General features: G+C 38.5%; 1 protein-coding gene across 3 annotated transcripts; it reads left to right on the forward strand.

Annotated features, from left to right (window-relative positions):
* The first annotated feature begins 257 nt into the window (after positions 1–257).
* Positions 258–9,705, forward strand: LOC122729951 (GTPase IMAP family member 4-like). 3 transcript variants are annotated; one of them, XM_043969102.1, is made up of 4 exons: positions 258–481; positions 1,302–1,396; positions 4,735–4,807; positions 7,476–9,705. In XM_043969102.1, the coding sequence occupies exons 3-4, from the start codon at positions 4,750–4,752 to the stop codon at positions 8,405–8,407; spliced, it is 990 nt and encodes a 329-aa protein (XP_043825037.1). In that variant the 5' UTR covers positions 258–481; positions 1,302–1,396; positions 4,735–4,749; the 3' UTR covers positions 8,408–9,705. The 3 variants fall into 3 exon arrangements, with proteins under 3 accessions (XP_043825037.1, XP_043825036.1, XP_043825038.1); XM_043969101.1 differs by lacking the exon at positions 1,302–1,396 and having other exon boundaries at positions 260–481; XM_043969103.1 differs by lacking the exons at positions 258–481; positions 1,302–1,396 and adding an exon at positions 2,456–2,547.
* The last annotated feature ends 8,803 nt before the right edge of the window (positions 9,706–18,508 follow it).

Below are 18,508 nucleotides of genomic sequence, written 5' to 3' on the forward strand. Positions count from 1 at the left end.
AGAAGATTTTAGTGGGAGGGGGAAAAGGAGCTTAAAAATCATGGTGAGGGAGCAAGCAGGAAAATGGTACAAAGGTACAAAGTGAGACAGAGAGGGAAAGAGAGCGGTCAAAGGTCTATTTAGTTCACAGATCTAATAATCGAGAATTGGTTACATCTTAGTCCAGAGGAGTGTTTTGTGCCTGGTAAATATCTCTTTCTCCTGCTTCCTAAACTCAGGAACCCACTTGGCTCAAAGCGGGTCATTAGGCAGGAGCACACCCAGTCAGATGACTTAAACATCTCTTTCTCTTTATCCACCCATTTTCAGGAAATGGGAGGTTCTTAAATCAGACAGCTTTCATTTTCTATCTGCTTTCTGTAGCTCATACACACTCAGGCTCCAGGCACTCCACACCAATATTGACTTTAAAGTTCAGCTCTGTGAATAGGAGAGAGAAGGCCGTTCATTTTGGTAAAGCGACAGTGCCCGGATTCGCCAGGTGAGGGGGGGGGGTGGCAGCACTTCTGCGGGAGGGTGGGCTCCCTCCACTATCCAGGGAGCAGAACTGCCCCTCTCAGACAGTCAGCTTTGTTTCTCTGCTTCCTTATCTTTGGCTCCTGCTGTATGTTGTCAAGGCCTTGTGATGGCTGAGTCCCTACTCCCTCCCAGGGGCTCAAGGTCACCTCCTAGAGGACAGTCCCTTCTCAGGTGAATGATTGTCCTTTTGTGATTTGTCAATTTTATGAGTGAGGCCTGTTCTTGAGGGGAGGTGGATGAGAGAAGAGGAAACCAGCACTTGATCAGAAAATCTGAAGGAAGGAACCAATCAACCCCTGTCTATAGAGCCAGGTCAGGGTCATTACTGATTTAAGGTTTGGGTCACTAGTAAAGAAACAGGGAAACATAGACAAAGCTATGACCCCAAAATGGGCAGCCAGCCTCACCCTCAATCAGAGAAGGTGGTGTCCTCATGTGTTGTAGTTGAAAGACAAGCCTCAGTTTCCCCAAAATGTCCCCCCTTGCTTTTTCCTGTCCAAAGTACTTGTTCTGAATATCTAATGCTATCATACATTCATTTCTTTGGGGTAAGCATTAGTTTCTCCAGGTGTCCTCTTGCTACATTCTCTTCCTATAGGAACATTCACTTATCCTTTACCAAAGGAATGTATGATAAGAGGTTTGCTTGGGGTCCTTTAGACCCCAAGATGTAACATTGCAAACCATCTGCTATGTTATGAATTAGGACTGTCTTAGATTCTTTCTAGCTGTGGTGGTATTCAGGAGATTGTTTCAATAACCTATCTCTATCCTTCCCCCAGAGACCGGTGGGAGCCCTGGGATTAGGTAAAGCCTGTTCTGCCCAAGGCCAAGGGAAAAGCTGAGAGCACCTGCTCTGATTTGCTCACCAAATTTGGTATGGTAGACTAATCTCTGGTTTAAGGCAAATTCATTCCTTCAGTCCCTGATTTACTCTTCTACTGTTTTGGCATATTAAGGGTTAAATTCAAACAAAATGAGGGCTGTTTCCTCTTTAGTTTTTTTTTTTTTTTAAGTGATACATGCCTTCATTCCCTAATTAGTTTTTCCTTGAAATACAAAACCAGGCTGTATATAGGCTGGCAGCTTAGAGGCTTCTAGGTGAACTTATTACCTTCTTTCAATTGCCCTTTTTTCATAGATCTTTATATTTGTAAACAAACAGCCTGCTAGCCACAACTACTTTGTTCATTCTATCTTTTATACAAAAGCAGAAAAAGCAAAAAAAAAAAAAAGACACACACCACATGAATATAATCTATTTGGCAGCATGGGACTGAACTAGATGTTTCTTAAGGCTGCCTTCAGCCCAAAGGGCATTACCACTGCTCTCTGAAAACCCCAACACTTTTCCCAGGTGAAAAGAGTGTTTTTTTCTACTCTTAATAGAAAAGAAGGAAGGAATTTTGTAACTTCAAATTTACTTATAATGGCTTTTTAGCAACTAAGTTTTCCTCAGTAACCAGTCTTCCTTGATTACACATGGCCTCTAGCCAAAGAATTTCAAACCAAGGAAAATATTTTTAATCTGTGCTGAAACACAGCAAACTATTTAACACTTTTTAAAAAGTGACCCTGTAAACTGAGGCAAGCCTCTCTTAAATGGAATTTAGATCTCTCATTCCCCAAAGGGAAAGATCAGAGAATGCAAACACCAGTTCTCTAGAGAATGGGCAAAGGTCAGTTCTTGAATTTTAAACCCACTTCTTCCCAAAAGGGAAGGAAAACCAGAGAAGGACAATGCCTGTAAAGTTAAAGACAGGTGTTTATTAAGCAGGGAAGAAAATAAAAATTTAACATGCTGAAATGGTACTATCCAGCCTATGCTGAATAGGACACCAGGTAATAGATTGTGTGGGTTTATATACATTTTAAACAAAGGCAGTTAAAGATTTTTTTGGGGGGGGGTGAGGTAGACTTAGGCAGGGGATTCCATTCTCAAGGGGAAGGGGAGTGAGGAATTCCATGGCTTGAGAAGATAGCCTATAATACAAAAATCAGAGAGCATCCTTGGTGATATGCATCCAGGTAAGTTTTTAGTATGATATTTTTGTGTCCATTTTCAAGAGTGTTGAATGTAGCCATCAGAGGGGCTACCTGTCTCTGATGTCATGGTTGAAGTCAGGCCCCAAACTTCTGGTATTGTGAAGCTTCTTCTAGTTGCACATAGAACCCACTGTTTTAACCAGATATCATTACTCTGTAGTCCTCTCTATGGACCTTCGATTATTATACAAAACAATTTATGTAACAGTTTACAAGATTGTGCCTTCCATGAGATTTCCTCCCTATTGAAATATATTTAAACCCTGCCACATCTGATCTTTTGGACACCCTACTGCTTTGGTCCTACAATGGTGCCTGGGAATGAAATTCCCATGCCTCAGTTAAAGACCCTAGTTTCTGATACTCTGGTAGTTCTTTTTATTTCAGGTTTCCAAGAGGAATCTTGGTTTTTACCTTGTCCTGGTAAATAAGTCAAATGTGATTTATTAGCACACCAATGCAGTAAGCGGCAAAGATTACAAACTGCCACAGTTTTTATAGACAGGAGTAAACAACTTCCACATAAAGGCAAAAAAAAAAAAAGTTGATTGTATATGTATAAGGAAATGGGTTTTATGTTACCTCAGCTTTTCCCCATGTCTGAGTATGCATACCCAAGATTTATTGACAGATTGCCATTTCCTGCAGACTGGCTGCCCATAATGCACATAGGTCAAGAAAGGTTTAAACATGGAGTCGCTTAGGTTAAATTTGCGCACTCACAAAACCTTACTCCCCCAAAGACCAAAGTCAAAACATGAGCATTGGAAACCTACTCTTAAATTCCCAAAGTTTTAATAGGGTTTTGATATGTTATAGGATGAATACCTCCTCTCTGAGTTCCTGTTATGGGTAACTACTGCCAAAAGTATATTTACCATAATGCAGAAATTATGCAGGTAAAAACCTGGGTTTTATTATTATGTTCAAGCATAGGTTCAGGCCTCAAAGAATTCCTGAACCCCAATTAGGACTCTAAGAAGCTTTCTCTGTCAGAGTGACAGAGAAATACTTTTATTTAACATATTATAATTCTGTACATTCTTCTTGGGTCATAAAAGTTAAAGAGAAGATAGATTCATAATCTCATACTTGCTTCAGTGCTATGAAAGTTGAAAAAACTTAGTTACACATTACAATTCGAAGTGTTTTGACCTTAGAATACTGTACTATCTATAAGCAATGAGTGTCATTTCATATTTAGTCTGACCCAAAAGAGGGAAATGAAAGGCAGTGTGGAATTGTGGGTAGAGATCTGTCTTCAGAAATGGAGTACGAGGGAAAAAGGAGACAAGGAATGCTGGCAGAAGGATACAAGACCCGTCTCTGACTATGTGATCCTGGGCAAGTCACTTAACTTTTCAGTGCCTCAGGAACATTTCTTTTTTTTTTTTAGTGAGGCAATTGGGGGTAAGTGACTTGCCCAGGGTCACACAGCTAGTAAGTATTAAGGGTCTGAGGCCGGATTTGAACTCAGGTCCTCCTGAATCCAGGGCCAGTGCTCTATCCACTGCGCCACCTAGCTGCCCCTGTAATGTATTTTTCAAATGTCTGTTGACTGTCTCCCCATGACTGTCTCCCTATGTCTCAAATGTCTCACCGTGTCCAAATGTCTGTCTGACTCTTCCCACAGCTGTGGGAAATGTGGAAAGTGTGACTCAGCAGCAGAGAAACAGCAAAAAGTTTTGTAGTAAAAGAAGGTGCCCTTGGTTTTCTAGGAAAACAGGAGTAAAAGGGAGGGATTGTTTATAGGCTGGCATTCCTAGTTTCTGGGCAGGCAGCAAAAATGATTCCATGTCTTAGGTATGACAAGAATGTAAATACAGGGTACACTAACACCCCCAGTGATGGTTTTTAAAAGAGGGTGATTGGGATAAAAGCACAGACCTGAGAAGATGACAGTGGATTGATTCTATTTAACCCGAATAGCAAAAATTCTTTTTGTCATTACTTAATTCCGGGCATAACCTATTTAATGTCTTATATAAAGGAACCAAAATTGTTAAATATGTATTTAGTTTATTCTCCTTTAAGTAGTCAATCAAAGGCTATATTCCTACACAAAACAAAACAAAACTGAGGCTAGCAGAGTCTCCTGGCCCTGAATCAGAGTTTCTTTTCACTTTAGCACAATTGACAATGACTTGGGTTATAATTCTTTTTCTACAGAAGTTGCACTCTCTAATGGCAGAAGCCTATGGTGGAGAAATTTTTGACAACATGAGCAAAGAGATGAGCTATGGTAAGCAGACACGCAGGACTTTCCTGGAGAGGGTTGGAGTGGGAGGTGACTGAGATCAGATGAGGTTCTTATTTTCTTTTGGTTACTGGGATTTTGACCCTTTCTAAGTAGGAAAAATCTGTGCTGAGCCGTCTTCTCCATTTGCATGACCTTCTCTCAGTTTTTCTTATTTATTTTCTTCTATATTCTCTCATTCTTTCTTTAATTCATTCTTTTTTCCCCCATTTGTGTGTTTATCCAGTCCCCTGGATATCCCAACAACTAACAGGAAGGGAGGGGGTAAGAGTCTCTTTACTTCCTCCTATAATGGACTCTTCTGGACAAGGTTGGCCATAGCCAGGACATCCAAGGTTGCCACTCTGTGTCTATCCTAATCCATTCATTCTGACAGGATACTGGGCTTGTGTAGTGTAATGCGGGAAGAAGATATAAGAAAGTGACTGATACTGTGACCAATACATCCTTTGTGGGAAAATGTTCCCTCGTTGTTTGAGGATAGGGCTATAATTAGGTTAGCTCAGCTGATGACATTCTGGAGGTAGCCTTCCCTCTTATACATAACCCCACACATCAATCCTCCCATAGTGTTAACCCCTGAAGGGGAAAGAAGGGCAGTGGAAATACCAACAGTGTTAAGCTGAGGGCCAATAGAGGATAGGAGAGGAGAGCAATGGGATGGGTCACCACATCCACCTAATTAGGTTGTCCTGTGTGCTGGTACCCTCCAATTTTCATTTATTATTATTTCATTTATTATATATTTAATTTATTACTTGTTAGCTGTTTTCTTCCCAGAGGAAAAAATTCCTCATTTTGTCTGTTCTGAGGGCTTAATAATTTAATTTCCATAACACCCAGAGGTCCACTAACCAAGGTTACTACTATTTACAAACTTAGATTCTCCTGCAAATTGCAGACAGCTCTTTATCCCTGAGTAGATTCTTAGAGCATCTGTTGCTCACTAGCCCTAACCATCTCTTCTCATTTTAATTCACTTTTCCTTTTGGCTTTTGCCAACCAATAAAAGCCCTCATCAATACCTAGTCATTGAACCAATGTTGGATGTAATGTTCCAGAATCTGGCTTTTTTTTTTTAGGTTTTTGTCATGCTTACTCAGGTTTGCTTAGATATGGCTTCTTTATGAAAGTATTTTCCACTCATGCATGCAATTATTCATGCATACACACATAATAGTTAATTTTTATATTAGGCTTTCAAGGTGTGCAAAGCACTTTTCACAGGTTTTCTCAATTGGTCTTTATAGCACTCCTTTGAGGTAGGTAATATTAGTCACAATTTGACTGAAAATTAAGGCTAAAAGAGGATAGATGACTTGTGTAGTACCACAAAGCTAGGAAGTAACTGAGGAAAGATTCAATTTCAGATCTTACTGACTCCAGGTCCAGAATTCTATCTATCATATCACTTAGCTGCCTCTCTACAGAAACTACTTCTGGGTATATATCTGTTCCAATTAACAAAGGATTCATGGTATGTATAAAACCATAACCCTAGGTACCAGGCATGTAAGACAAGTATCTAAAGGATGGTAGAGACAAAGAGCACTATATAAGTTCTGAGGACAAAAAGTTCACCATGGGCTGGGGTCATTTGGGAAAACTTTAAGGAAGGGCTAAGCCCTGAAAGGGGTCGAAATTCTATAGAAATAAAGAATACTCTGGCATTCCTTGTGTGGAGAATGGAGTAAACAAAGGCTCAGCAATGAGAATGCTGGCAGTGATTCTTAGTAACAGTGAAGAGACCAACCTGAGTAGCATATGGAAGATGATCTATGAAAGAGTGAGTTATAAGATTAGAAAAGTAGACTGGGGCGGAATGGTGGAGAGCCTAGAATGTCAGCCTAAGTACTGAGTATTTATCCCTTATAATAAAGTGCCATGAGAAGCCACCTAAAATTGTAGAAGATGGAAGTGATATGATGGATATAGTGTTTTGGGAAGATGAATCTAAATAGTGAATGGAAACAGAGATTAGAGGTGGGAGGGCACTGAGTTGTCTAATCCAACCTCCTCATTTTACATGTGAGGAAACCAGTGCTCATATAAGTGAGGTGACTTCCCAAAGATCACACAGGTGATAAGAAGCAAAGCCAGCGTTAGAACCCAGGTACTCTGATTCTCAATCCAGGACTTTTTCCATGGCATCACCCTCCCTCTGTAGATTGAGAAAAAAAGATTAGACCCCATTTATAATAATATTGTAGTAATCCAGGTCTAAAGTAGGGTATAAGAAATGTGAATAAAAAGTTAAGGAGAGAAGAAAGAAACATATAAGTTCATTGACAAGACTATATATTATTTATGTATGTAACTCTCTTCAGGCCTTGCCCATAGCAGACACTCAATAAAGAGTTTTGTTAAATTGAATTAAAGACAACAGGGGTTGTAAAGATAAATAAGGTTAGTTCTAGAAGTATTTGAGTGATATAGGATGGACAGACCAAAAAAAAAAAAAAAGACTTAATACTAGGTGCCAACCATCAGTAAGGTGACTTTCTCAGCCAGAGAAGGACCCAATGCCAGAGTACATGTGATGAAGGCTGAAGCTAAGAGCAGAGACATGGCTAGACTGAGCTGGAAGGGGAACTGAAAGGATCACAGTTGAAGGTAGAGCTTAACCATGTCACTCTCATTACCCACATCTCAGGTGATGGAAACCAAGAGCCCAGCAAAAAGCAACTGAGACTTGTCCTGGTGGGTAAAACAGGAGCTGGGAAAAGTGCAACAGGAAACAGCATCCTTGGGGAAAGAGTATTTGAGTCAAAACTAGCACCAAAGTCAGTGACCAAGAATTGTAAGAAAAGAAGCAGATTGTGGAATGAGAAAGAAATCGTAGTTGTGGATACTCCTGGGATTTTTGACACTGATGTGTCTGATGTGGACACTTCAAGGGAGATCAATCGCTGCCTCATTATGTCCTCCCCTGGGCCTCATGCCATCATCCTGGTGGTCCCACTTAGTCGTTACACCAAGGAGGAGCAAGATGCAGTAAAGAAGATCTTGGGAATTTTTGGTTCCAAAGCCAAGAAATATGTCATCCTTTTATTCACCCGGAAGGATGATTTGGAAGGTACTGATTTGAATCAATACTTATGTGAAACTACAGATGGAGCTTTGAAAGACCTGATAGACCAGTTTGATGGAAGGTACTGTGCATTCAACAACCGGGCAACTGGAAGGGAACAGGAGGCCCAGGTAACAGAGCTCCTGAGCTTGGTTGAGCAAGTGGTACAGAGGAATGGAGACTCTTGCTACACAAATGAGATGTATCAACTTGCTGAGGAGAAGATTCAGCAAAAAACTGAAGCATTGAGAAGATCCTATAGGCAAGACCTGGAAAGACTGAAAAAGGAAATTAGACAACAATATGAACAGGAAATCAGAAACTTGAAGGATGAATTGGAGAAGGCAGAAAGAGAAAAGAAAATGTATAAGGCTCTGGCAGAAAAAGACACTTTCTATGAAAACAAGCAAAGAGATGCCAGAGATGAGGTTGTGAGCCAAGGTTTTTACTTTGAAATCATCATGAAAATCGTAGGAGTAGCTTCTGAGGTCATTAAACTTATATTTAAGGATTAAGGAGCTTAGTAAAAATTATCTTAGGCTTTCTTTTACTCTTGCAGCTTCTTTTTTTCTCTGTGGGCTATTGTTGAATACTCAAGCATCACATGTCCATCCATCCTATTATTTAAAAGCAAATATTTTAATCTGAAAAGAAAGGAAGAAATTATTTTCTCATTTTCAGAAAAGGAAATTCTAAGTCTTTCTGAAATGGAACCTTCCCCTACATGATCCAGAGTAGGAAAAAAGGAACAAAAGTCAAACATGTAGTAGGGTTTCAATATCTCTCCACCCTCTCCTCTCTAGAAAGGGAATGGATTCTCTTTTGTTGGCTCTTATTTCCATTTCATTTATTATTTTTCTCAAGGACCATATAATAGCTAATAGCTAACATTTTTGCAGGACGTTAGGGTTTGCAAAACACTTTACACAATGTTACTTACAAACATGTAGTTATATATAAATCAATTGTCATTAGATTTGATCCTCATAACAACACTGTAAGATAGATACTATTATTATCAATATTTTTTCTATAAGGAACCAGTTTGAGAATCAAAATGTCTTTCTTATAACCACAGGGTTAGTAAGTATCTGAGGCATGATTTGAACTCGACTTCCTTTCTCCAAGTCTGACACTATACCACCTGCTTGCCAGTTTTACATTGGCCATCATGTCCTTGTTATTCATCTTGACCAAATGGTATTTGTGGAGGGATGAGATGAAACCCTATTATATTTGTTTCTTAATCGTAAACTGGAATTGCCCATAGGTTTTCTGCTTCATAATGATCCATTCTCTCTCCTGATCTGTTCATTGAAATTGTCAGAATTCTATATCTTTCACTGCATGTTGCTAGTCATTATGATGACAGTTCATTTATGTAGCTCTTTAATGTTTACAAAGCCTTTCCTCACAGCAAACCTTTGCAAATCATATTGTATGCATTAGTCCTATTTTACAGGTGAGAAAGTTTTCTCATAAATAATAACTGCTTTTTCCCATTGTCATAAAAGTTGTTAGTGTCAGGGTGAGACATAAACCTGGGTCTCTTCTAATCTCAAGTCGTATGTTCTTTTACTATACCAAATCAACTTTCCATTAAATAACTGTGTACCAAATGTCTCAGAATTCAATCTGTCTTGTGCTAATCATATTCAGAATATAATGATGGGGAAAGTGGAATGTCAGATCCATATTAACTCATAGACAGTGAAAGACTTTGACCCAACTGATGAGGCAGTGTTGTTTAATGTGTTCATTTCACCCTGCTAGGTGAAGTGCATGTTCTTAATAAAAGTTGACATTTCTGGTTTTTCTAGGCATTATTTATATTCTTCATAGACATGGTGAGTGGAGAGGGAAACAACATGACTATAGTCATTGGGCAAATGAAGGCAGGTTTCTTTTTAAAATTTACTTTAGGGGTGTGTGCGTATGTGTGAATTCATTTCTACCCCATTGTAGGGACCTGTTCTATTTAGTTCTTCATAATTTATTCCTAGATTTTCTTAAGTACTCTACTCTTTCATATCAAGAGAAACCAAATGCTTTGCCAAAAATGTAGATTGAGGGGCAGCTAGGTGGCACAGTGGATAAAGCACCAGCCCTGGATTCACGAGGACCTGAGTTCAAATCTGTCCTCAGACACTTGACACTTACTAGCTGTGTGACCCTGGGCAAGTCACTTAACCCTCATTGCCTGCCGTACCACCCCCCCCAAAGTAGATGGATGTATGTGGAATGGGGCAAAAGATGTCACCTTTGCACTTCACCACCTTGCTTCACATATAGATACTCCTCAGATCAGCAAGATACATGGCACGAGTATAGAAATAGATAGGCTTGCTTGGAGAATGATCACTATCACTTTCATACAATCATCCAACTTGGGTCCTTGCTTCCCAGAAGAGCTTTGTTTGTTTCCAAAATCCATGTAGTTTACATCTTCCTGATGGAGAGAGAGAACCTTCAAGATCAGAGAGAATTCTCTGTAAAGTTTTCTGAGATCCCTGATATCACTTCAAGTTCTCAACTGACCTCCCAGGGACATTTTCAACTTCAACTGATAACAAATTGTAGGGGTCTGATAATACACACCTTTACAACTCCCAAAAATGTCTTGGACAAAGTCCTTGATGTTACACTATGCAGTTAGAGTATGCTACCCATGTTATAACTACAGATAATTCTCTGTGTGAGCTACATACAATCCTTGGTTTAATGTCACCACAGTCTATATGCCTACCTGTTATACTTGCTTCAGGCCTGGAGATCAGGTCCCTTAAAGATACCCATTGACCTATCAGGGCTACCCAGAGATGCTACCCCTAGCCTTCCAGAGCCAGTAGGGGATCAGGAGAATAGCTCCAAAGTCTATATGTGCTACATATGGCACCTTGTCTCTGGAGGTGGATAGTATGCTTCATTAATCCTTTGGGTTTGTCTTGGATCATTGTATTACTGACAATAGCTAAGTCAGTTCTTCATCAAACAATATTGCTGTTACTGTGTATAACATTCTCCTGGTCCTGCTCACTTTACTTTATATCAATTCATGTAAGTCTTTCCAGGTTTTTCTGAAATCACTCTGCTTGGCATTTCTTATCGCACAATATTTTTCCACCCCAATCATAAACCACAGCTTGTTTAGCCATTTCTCAATTGATGGGAATCCCTTTGACATCCAAAGTTTAGCCACCACAAAAATAGCTGCTATAAATATTTTTGTACAAATGGGTCTTTTCCTTTTTTTGTGCCTTTGGGATAAAGACTTAGCAGTGGTACTGCTGGGTATAAGGGTATGCACAGTTTTATAGCCTTTTGGGCATAGTTCCAAATTTCCTTCCAGAATGACTGGATCACTTCACAACTCCACCAACAATGCATTAGTGTCCCAGTTTCCCCACATCCCCTCCAACATTTATTATTTTCTTATTTTGTCATATTATGTAATCTTATGTGTGGGGTGTGTATTTTTTAAAAATAAAAGTAGTAGTACAAAAATATTTATAGCAACGCTTTATGGTAGCTAAAAATTAGAAATTGAAATGATGCCCATCTATTGGGGAATTGCTGAATAAGCAGTGGTATACAATTGTGATGGAATATTATTTTACTATAAAAATGACAAGTTGGATGATTTTAGAAAACCCTGGAAACTCATTACATGATTCATTACACAAACTGAGACAAAGTGAAGCAAACAGAAAACAAGAGTACATTATTTACAGTAACAGTAATATTTTGTGATGATCAACTGTGAAAGACTTAGATATTATTAGCAATACAATGAGCCAAGACAATCCCAGAGACTCATCATGAAACATGCTTTCTGCCTCCAGAGAAAGAAGTGATGTTTTCTAGATGGAGACTGAAGCAAACTGTTTTTCACTTTTTAATTTTCCTTCATTCTTTTTTTTTCATTGAGTATTCTTATACAAAATGAGTAATATAGAAATGTTTTACATGAATGCATGTGTCTAACCTATACCAGAATGCTTGTCACCCCAGGGAAGAAGGAGGGAAGAAAGGATGGGATGGATAGAATTGGGAACATACAACTTAAAAAAATCAAACAAATATTAAGAATTGTTTTGACACGTAATGGGGGCGGTAAATATTATTAAAAAATAAAGGTAAATAACCAAAAATAAATTCTAATCTGACTGTTAAGTTGTTAAATGCAAAAGGCACCTAAAGTTGGGGGAACATAATCAGTAGGGGCTGGAGCTAATGGCGGAGAGACTAGACACTTCTTTAAAGGTACTAGAGAAATGTGGAGTTAGAGTAATGTATAGAGAGGCAGAGCCAAGATGGCGGAGAGGAAGCAGCAAGCTGCCTGAGCTCTCCTTCTGTTCCCTCAAAAAGAACATTAAATCAAGCCTCTGGAGGGATTCAGAAACTACAGAACCTGCAAGAAGACAGATAGACACAGTCCTCCAACCAGAGATAATTTAGAAGACTTCAGGAAAAGGTCGGTCTGACTCGGGCAAAAGGGAGGCCCGGTGCAGGGCAGCAACCCAGCGCCGAGGGGGTTGGGGCAAATCGGCGGGAGCTGTGGGCCACGCCGAACAACTGAGGTTCCTGGAACCTGGTTCAAAAACCTGGTGGACAAGAAGGATGGTGGAAAACCTACCTGCACCGGCCGGGAGGGCCACGAACAGGTCAGGCGGGATCAGACACCGAGATTGGGCGCCTGGCTGGCCGAGTGCAGTCAGACAGGAAGTGCAGGGTGGGGGATCTCCACACACCTCAAAGGCCTCAGAGTAAAAAGCCAGTCACACAGCACCTACACCCCTGCACAAGAAGCCCCAAACAGGGACCCTGGTGCCCCCAGAGCAGACCTCAACTTACAAAATAAATAAATAAGCTGCAATAATGAGTAAGAAGCAAAAAAGAGCCCTCTCCATTGAGAGCTTCTGTATCAATAGGGAAGAAGCCAACACAAACACAGATGAGGACAAAAGCCTCAAATTGCCTACATCTGAAGCCTCACGAGGGAAGGTGAATTGGTCGCAAGAACAAAAAGCCTTCCTGGAAGAGCTCAAAAAGGATTTTAAAAATCAATTGCAAGAGGTAGAAGAAAAAATGGGGAGAGAAATGAAAGCAAAACAAGAAAACTATGAAAAAAGAATCAGCAGCTTGGAAAAGGAAGCACATAATTTCACTGAAGAAAACAAAGCCTTAAAAAATTCATTTGGCAAAATGGAAAAAAAGGTGCATAATCTCACTGAAGAAAACAATACCTTAAAAAATTCATCTGGCCAAATGGAAAAAAAGGTGCATAATCTCATTGAAGAAAACACTGCCTTAAAAAATTCACTAGGCTAAATGGAAAAAAAGGTGCATAATCTCACTGAAGAAAACAATGCCTTAAAAACTAAAATGGGACAGTTGGAAGATAAGGAATCCACGAGACACTGGGAATCAGTCAAGCAGAATCAAAAAAATGAAAAAATAGAAGAAAATGTGAAATACCTCATTGGAAAGACAACTGATCTGGAAAACAGATCGAGGACAGACAATTTGAGAATCATTGGACTGCCTGAAAGTCATGACCAGAAAAAGAATCTAGATACCATATTCCAGGAAATTATTAAGGAGAACTGCCCTGATATCATAGAATCAGAGGATAAAATCATCATTGAAAGAGTTCACCAATCACCTCCTGAAAGAGACCCCAAAAGGAAAACTCCAAGGAATATTGTAGCCAAATTCCAGAATTATCAGGTGAAGGAGAAAATACTCCAAGCAGCCAGAAAGAAGCAATTTAAATATCATGGAGCCACAGTCAGGATTGCTCAGGACCTGGCAGCTTCAACATTAAAGGACCGCAAGGCTTGGAATATGATATTCCAGAAGGCAAAGGAGCTTGGATTGCAGCCGAGAATCTATTACCCAGCAAAAATGTGCATTTTCTTTCAGGGGAAAAGATGGACATTTAATGACATTGGGGACTTTCAATCTTTCCTGGTGCAAAGACCAGAACTGAATAGAAAATTTGATCTCAACATACAAGACTCAAGAGAAGTTTAAAAAGGTAAACAGAGGGGGAACAAAAAAAGGTTACCCTATTAGGTTAAACTGTTTATATCCCTACACAGGAAGATAATACTCATAACTCTTAAGAACACTAAATGTATTTGGGCAGAGAGAAGGACTTTACATAGAGGGTATAAATATAAATTGTCTTTGATGTGATGATACAAAAAAGAATTAAGGGCTTAAAAAGGGAGTCTATGGGGAGGAGAGGAAAGGGGAGGTGGAATGGGATGAATTATATCATATGAAGAGGTAAAAAAAAACTTATTACAAAAGAGGGAAAGAAAGGAGGGGGAACATTGTTTCAACCCTATTCTCATTAGATTTGATTCAAAGAGGGAATAACATATACGTTCATTGGGATAAAGAAACTTAACTCATTCTTTAGGGAAGCAAAAGGGGAAGGGAAAGGGGGGGGCTGATAGAAAGGAGGACAAAAGCAAGGGAGAAAAGGGTAAAGAAAAGAGAGGGGGGTGACAAAAAGGGAGGGCAGATTGGGGGAGGCAGGGGTAAGAAGTAAAATGTTGGTGAGGGGGAATAGGGTGAAAGAAGGGGGGAAATGTACAAAGGGGGTAAACAGAATGGAGGGGAATAGACAGTCAGTAATAATAACTGTGAATGTGAATGGGATGAACTCTGCTATAAAATGGAAGTGAATTGCAGAGTGGATTAAAAACCAGAATCCTACAATATGCTGTTTACAAGAAACACATTTGAAGCAGAGAGATACACACAAAGTCAAGGTAAAAGGCTGGAGCAGAATATATATATTATGCCTCAGCTAAAGTAAAAAAAGCAGGGGTAGCAATCCTTATCTCAGACAAAGTGCAGGCAAAAATAGATCTCATTAAAAGAGATAAGGAAGGAAATTACATCTTGCTTAAAGGTACTATAGATAATGAAGTAATATCAATATTAAATATGTATGCACCAAGTGGTATAGCATCCAAGTTCTTAGAGGAGAAGTTAAATGAGTTACAAGAGGAATTAGACAGTACTATTATACTAGTGGGGGATCTGAATCTCCCCCTCTCAGAATTAGATAAATCTAGCCAAAAAATAAATAAGAAAGAAGTGAAAGAGGTGAATAGATTACTAGAAAAGTTAGACATGATAGATGTCTGGAGAAAATTGAATGGGGATAGAAAGGAATATACCTTTTTCTCAGCAGTACATGGCACATTTTCAAAAATTGACCATGTATTAGGGCACAAAAACATCATAGTCAAATGTAGAAAGGCAGAAATAGTAAATGCATCCTTTTCAGATCATGATGCAATAAAAATTACATGTAAGAAAGAGCCAGGGAAAAGTAGAATGAAAATCAATTGGAAACTAAATAATTTCATACTAAAGAATGAATGGGGGGGCAGGTAGGTGGCGCAGTGGATAGAGCACCGGCCCTGGAATCAGGAGTACCTGAGTTCAAATCCGGCCTCAGACACTTATACTTACTAGCTGTGTGACCCTGGGCAAGTCACTTAACCCCAATTGCCTCACTAAAAAAAAAAAAAAAAGAATGAATGGGCCAAACAAGAAATCATAGAAACAATCAATAACTTTATCCAAGAGAATGACAATAATGAGACAACATACCAAAATCTGTGGGATACAGCCAAAGCAGTGCTTAGGGGAAAATTTATAGCTCTAAATGCTTACATGAATAAAAAAGAGAAAGAGGAGATTAATGAATTGGGCATGCAACTTAAAAAGCTAGAAAAAGAACAAATTAGAAATCCCCAATTAGACACTAAATTAGAGATCCTGAAAATTAAAGGAGAAATTAATAAGATTGAGAGCAAAAAAACTATAGAATTAATCAATAAAACTAAGAGCTGGTTTTATGAAAAAAAAACAATGAAATAGATAAAATATTGGTTAATTTGATTAAAAAAAAGAAAGAAGAAAACCAAATTACCAGTATCAAAAATGAAAAGGGTGATGTTACCACCAATGAAGTGGAAATCAAATCAATAATTAGGAATTATTTTGCCCAACTGTATGCCAATAAATGTGACAATTTAAATGAAATGGATGAATATTTACAAAAATACAAACTGCCCAGGTTAACTGAAGAAGAAATAAAATCCTTAAATAAACCCATAGTAGAAACAGAAATTGAACAAGCCATTAATGAACTCCCTAAGAAAAAATCCCCAGGGCCAGATGGGTTTACGGGTGAATTTTACCAAACATTTAAAGAACTTTTAATTCCAATATTATACAAATTATTTGGAAAAACAGGTGAAGAAGGAGTTCTACCAAATTTGTTTTATGACACAAATATGATGGTGATACCAAAACCAGGCAAAGCAAAAACAGAGAAAGAAAATTATAGACCAATTTCCCTAATGAATATTGATGCTAAAATCTTAAATAAGATATTAGCAAGGAGATTACAGCAAGTGATCACCAGGATAATACACTATGACCAAGTGGGATTTATACCAGGAATGCAGGGCTGGTTCAATATTAGGAAAACTATTAACATAATCAACCACATCAATATGAAAACCAACCAAAATCAAATGATTATCTCAATAGATGCAGAGAAAGCTTTTGACAAAGTACAACACCCATTCCTAATAAAAACACTAGAGAGTTAGGAATAGGTGGAGCTTTCCTTAGAATAATAAACAGTATCTACCTAAAGGCATCAGCAAGTATTACATGCAATGGAGATAAATTAGAGGCCTTCCCAATAAGATCAGGGGTGAAACAGGGATGTCCATTATCACCCCTATTATTTAATATTGTCCTAGAAATGTTAGCTTCAGCAATCAGAGAAGAGAAAGGAATTAAAGGAATTAGGATAGGCAAGGAGGAAACAAAACTATCACTCTTTGCAGATGATATGATGGTATACTTAAGGAATCCTCGAGAATCAAGTCAAAAATTACTTGAAACAATTAACAACTTTAGTAAAGTAGCAGGATATAAAATAAATCCACACAAATCATCAGCATTTCTATACATGACCAACAAAGTCCAGCAGCAAGAGATAGAAAGAGAAATTCCATTTAAAGTAATGGTAGATAATATAAAATACTTGGGAGTCTACTTGCCAAGACAAACCCAGGAACTCTATGAACACAACTACCAAACACTCTTCACACAAATCAAATCAGATCTAAATAATTGGAAAGATATCAATTGCTCATGGATAGGCAGAGCTAATATAGTAAAAATGACAATACTGCCTAAATTAATCTACTTATTCAGTGCCATACCAATCAGACTACCTAAAAATTATTTTATAGAGCTAGAAAAAATAATAACAAAATTCATCTGGAAAAACAAAAAATCAAGAATATCCAGGGAAATAATGAAAAAAAATTCACAGGAAGGTGGGTTAGCGGTACCAAACCTGGAGCTTTACTATAAAGCGGCAGTCATCAAAACTATCTGGTACTGGCTAAAAAATAGAGTGGTAGATCAATGGAATAGGCTAGGCTCAGGAAATGCAGTAGTAAATGACACTAGTAATGTAGTGTTTGATAAACCCAAAGACTCCAGCTTCTGGGATAGGAACTCAGTATTTGACAAAAACTGCTGGGAAAACTGGAAGATAGTATGGTAGAAATTAGGCATAGACCAACATCTGACACCTTATACTAAAATAAGGTCAAAATGGATACACGATTTAGACATAAGAGGTGATACCATAGGTAGATTAGGAGAGAAAGGAATAGTCTACCTATCAGATCTTTGGAAAGGAAAACAGTTTATGACCAAACAAGAGATAGAGTATGTTATAAAATGCAAAATGGATGATTTTGATTATATTAAATTAAAAAATTTTTTGTACAAACAGAAGCAATGCATCCAAAATTAGAAGGGAGGCAGAAAGCTGGGAAACAATTTTTGAGGCCAGTACTTCTGATAAAGGCCTCATCTCTAAAATATATAGGGAACTAAATCAAATTTATAAGAATCCAAGTCATTCCCCAATTGAGAAATGGTCAAAGGATATGAACAGGCAGTTTTCTGATGAAGAAACCAAAGCTATCTATTCCCATATGAAAAAATGCTCTAAATCTCTAATGATTAGAGAGATGCAAATTAAAGCAACTCTGAGGTACCACCTGACACCTATCAGATTGGCTAAAATGACAAAAAAGGAAAATAATAAATGTTGGAGAAGCTGTGCGAAAATTGGAACACTAATTCATTGTTGGTGGAACTGTGAACTGATCCAACCATTCTGGAGAGCAATTTGGAATTATGCCCAAAGGTCAATAAAGCTGTGCATACCCTTTGACCCAGCAATCCCACTTTTAGGTCTTTTTCCCAAAGAAATCATGGAAAGGGGAAAGGGACCCACATGTACAAAAATATTTATAGCTACTCTTTACGTGGTGGCAAGGAATTGGAAGTTGAAGGGGTGCCCATCAATTGGGGAATGGCTGGACAAGTTTTGGTATATGAATACAATGGAATACTATTGTGCTGTAAGAAATGATGAGCAGGAGGAGTTCAGAGAAACCTGGAGGGTCTTATGTGAGCTGATGATGAGTGAGATGAGCAGAACCAGAAGAACATTGTACACAGTATCATCAACATTGAGTGTTGAT

Source organism: Dromiciops gliroides, chromosome 5 (genome assembly GCF_019393635.1).
Source record: "Dromiciops gliroides isolate mDroGli1 chromosome 5, mDroGli1.pri, whole genome shotgun sequence".
In the NCBI taxonomy this organism is placed as follows: Eukaryota; Metazoa; Chordata; class Mammalia; order Microbiotheria; family Microbiotheriidae; genus Dromiciops; species Dromiciops gliroides.

Coding starts and splice junctions, on each gene's coding strand:
- LOC122729951 (XM_043969102.1), top strand. CDS start 4,750: ATGGCAGAAGCCTATGGTGGAGAAATTTTTGACAACATGAGCAAAGAG. Junction 4,808..7,475: donor GAGCAAAGAGATGAGCTATG/GTAAGCAGACAC, acceptor CCCACATCTCAG/GTGATGGAAACCAAGAGCCC.